The sequence below is a fragment of the Austrofundulus limnaeus genome, unplaced genomic scaffold (genome assembly GCF_001266775.1).
Source record: "Austrofundulus limnaeus strain Quisiro unplaced genomic scaffold, Austrofundulus_limnaeus-1.0 Scaffold718, whole genome shotgun sequence".
In the NCBI taxonomy this organism is placed as follows: domain Eukaryota; kingdom Metazoa; phylum Chordata; class Actinopteri; order Cyprinodontiformes; family Rivulidae; genus Austrofundulus; species Austrofundulus limnaeus.
This window is the reverse complement of record NW_013953120.1, coordinates 235297-237422: the sequence shown is the minus strand read 5'-3', so window position 1 is coordinate 237422 and position 2126 is coordinate 235297. Positions and strand designations below refer to the sequence as shown.

The 2126-nt window shown below is 43.3% G+C and overlaps 1 protein-coding gene across 1 annotated transcript in view; it reads left to right on the top strand.

Moving 5' to 3' along the window:
- guca1d (guanylate cyclase activator 1d) overlaps positions 1-2126 on the top strand; it is a 7985-nt gene that overhangs the window by 3355 nt on the left and 2504 nt on the right. Inside the window, exon 2 of the mRNA XM_014028113.1 lies at positions 1096-1245. Within this exon, the coding sequence (XP_013883567.1) occupies positions 1096-1245 (150 nt within the window). The remainder of the gene's footprint in view (positions 1-1095; positions 1246-2126) is intronic.

The window sequence follows — 2126 nt, the reverse complement described above, 5'->3', positions numbered from 1 at the left end:
ACTAAATACTTATTTTCCCCACTGAATGTACAGAGGTTGTGTTGAGGTTCCTCTGGGAATCAGTCGGTTCTTTGGACTGTGTTTGTGTTGAGGTTCCTCTGGGAATCAGTTGGTTCTATGGACAGAGGTTGTGTTGAGGTTCCTCTGGGAATCAGTCGGTTCTTTGGACTGTGTTTGTGTTGAGGTTCCTCTGGGAATCAGTTGGTTCTATGGACATAGGTTGTGTTGAGGTTCCTCTGGGTATCAGTCAGTTCTTCGGACATTGTTTGTGCTGAGGTTCCTTTGGGCATCTTTGTACAGAGGTTGTGTTGAGGTTCCTCTGGGTATCAGTCAGTTCTTTGGACAGTGTTTGTGTTGAGGTTCCTCTGGGAATCAGTCGGTTCTTTGGACTGTGTTTGTGTTGAGGTTCCTCTGGGTACCAGTTAGTTATTTGGACAGCAGTCATGTTGAGGTTCCTCTGGGCATCAGTTGGATGTATGGACAGAGGTGGTGTTGTGGTTCTTGTCAGTCAGGGGGAAATGAAGCAGAGATCAGACATTAAATCCAGTCAAATGTATTCACTATGTCTGGTTGACAGAACTGTTTATCTCAGGGTCCAGTGGCCATGGTACTGTTCATTAGTCGGTGATCCACTCTGAGGGATTATTGCTCTGTTTCAATTTAAGTGAGACAAACATGAGCTTTGCCCTCACCTAAGGACACAGGTGAGGGAAAAGGATCAGGTCTGCTGTGGAAACCAGAACTTTCTGATGTTCTCTGCAGAAGTGATTAGGTTTAGGACAGCACAGGGGGTCTGAAACACCAAGCAGGATGTCCTAAAATAATGTTCAAAATGAAGCTCAGAGTTTTGTAAACTTGTCTGTTGTAAACCATGATTTCACTGGATGTTTGTGAGCTTCATTCAAATATCAGGAGGTAAATTAAATCCAACATTAATTATTCAGATCCAGAAGACTCACCTACATGTTGGTGAGTGATCGTAAACAGCTCTGAAGAAAACTGAACTTTGACAGAGCTGATCCTGTTTGAAGGACCAAGTTTAATTAGAACCTAAATGCTGAGTTGTGATTTTAAGGCCCTGTTTTCTGTCTGCAGGATGGTTACATCGACTTCGTAGAGTACATCGCAGCCATCAGCCTGCTGCTGAAAGGAGAAATCAATCAGAAGCTGAAGTGGTACTTCAAACTGTTCGACCAGGATGGGAATGGGAAGATAGACAAAGACGAGCTGGAGACCATCTTCACTGTGAGTCTGCAGAAACAAGAATTGTTACATAAAATAACAGAAGACAACAAAGGGTGGTTTTAATCTTTCATCTAAAAAAAACTTTTATCTCTTCCTGTTTTAGTTTTATAACACATTTTTAATGTTGTTTATGTTGGGGTCTCTGGTTCCGTTTCGGTTCGGTTCGGAGGCTGTCAGCTGCTAGACTCTTCTCTCTCCCTCGTCTGCTCACTTCTGCTCAAGTCTGGTGCTGGGTCGCTGTCGGTGGCTCGGACTCTGTCTGCTCACCGTCTGCTTTGAGGCTGCTGCTCCTGCTGGTTTCGCTGGAAAATCAGTGAGCTCCCTCCTGAAGACTTGTCCCAAGTCAATAAAACTCTAGTCTAACATTTGAATGACGAAGAGGCGGTTTCCTCAGCTTTGGACATGTTTATTTACGAGAGACAACAAAGAGGATCCACACAGCTCGAATGTTACTGAAGCTCTCCCCAAGAGAAGCGTGCGCGTGCCTGCTGCTCGCTCTCGTCTTAAAGAGACAGTACACAAAATATACCACATTTACTTCCTGTTTGGACATCCAGACTTCTATAGCAACTCTGCACTGTTTCTCTTAACAGGATCTGATGGTTTGATGATTAAATAAATAATTTAACTGAGAGTTTAGTTATTTTAAGAAAACTTCAGCTCATTGTGTATAAAGTTTGTTTGCTTTTGCTCAGGTGGATCATCAGTGGTGGCCATCTTGAATCTCTTGAAGTTTAGTTCTGTGTTTTTATTCAATGTTTTCCTTGGAGTTGATCATATATTTTACTAAAAGGACAACCACCCAACCAACCAACCAACCAACCAACCAACCAACCAACCACCCAACCACCCAACCAACCAACCAACCAACCAACCAACCA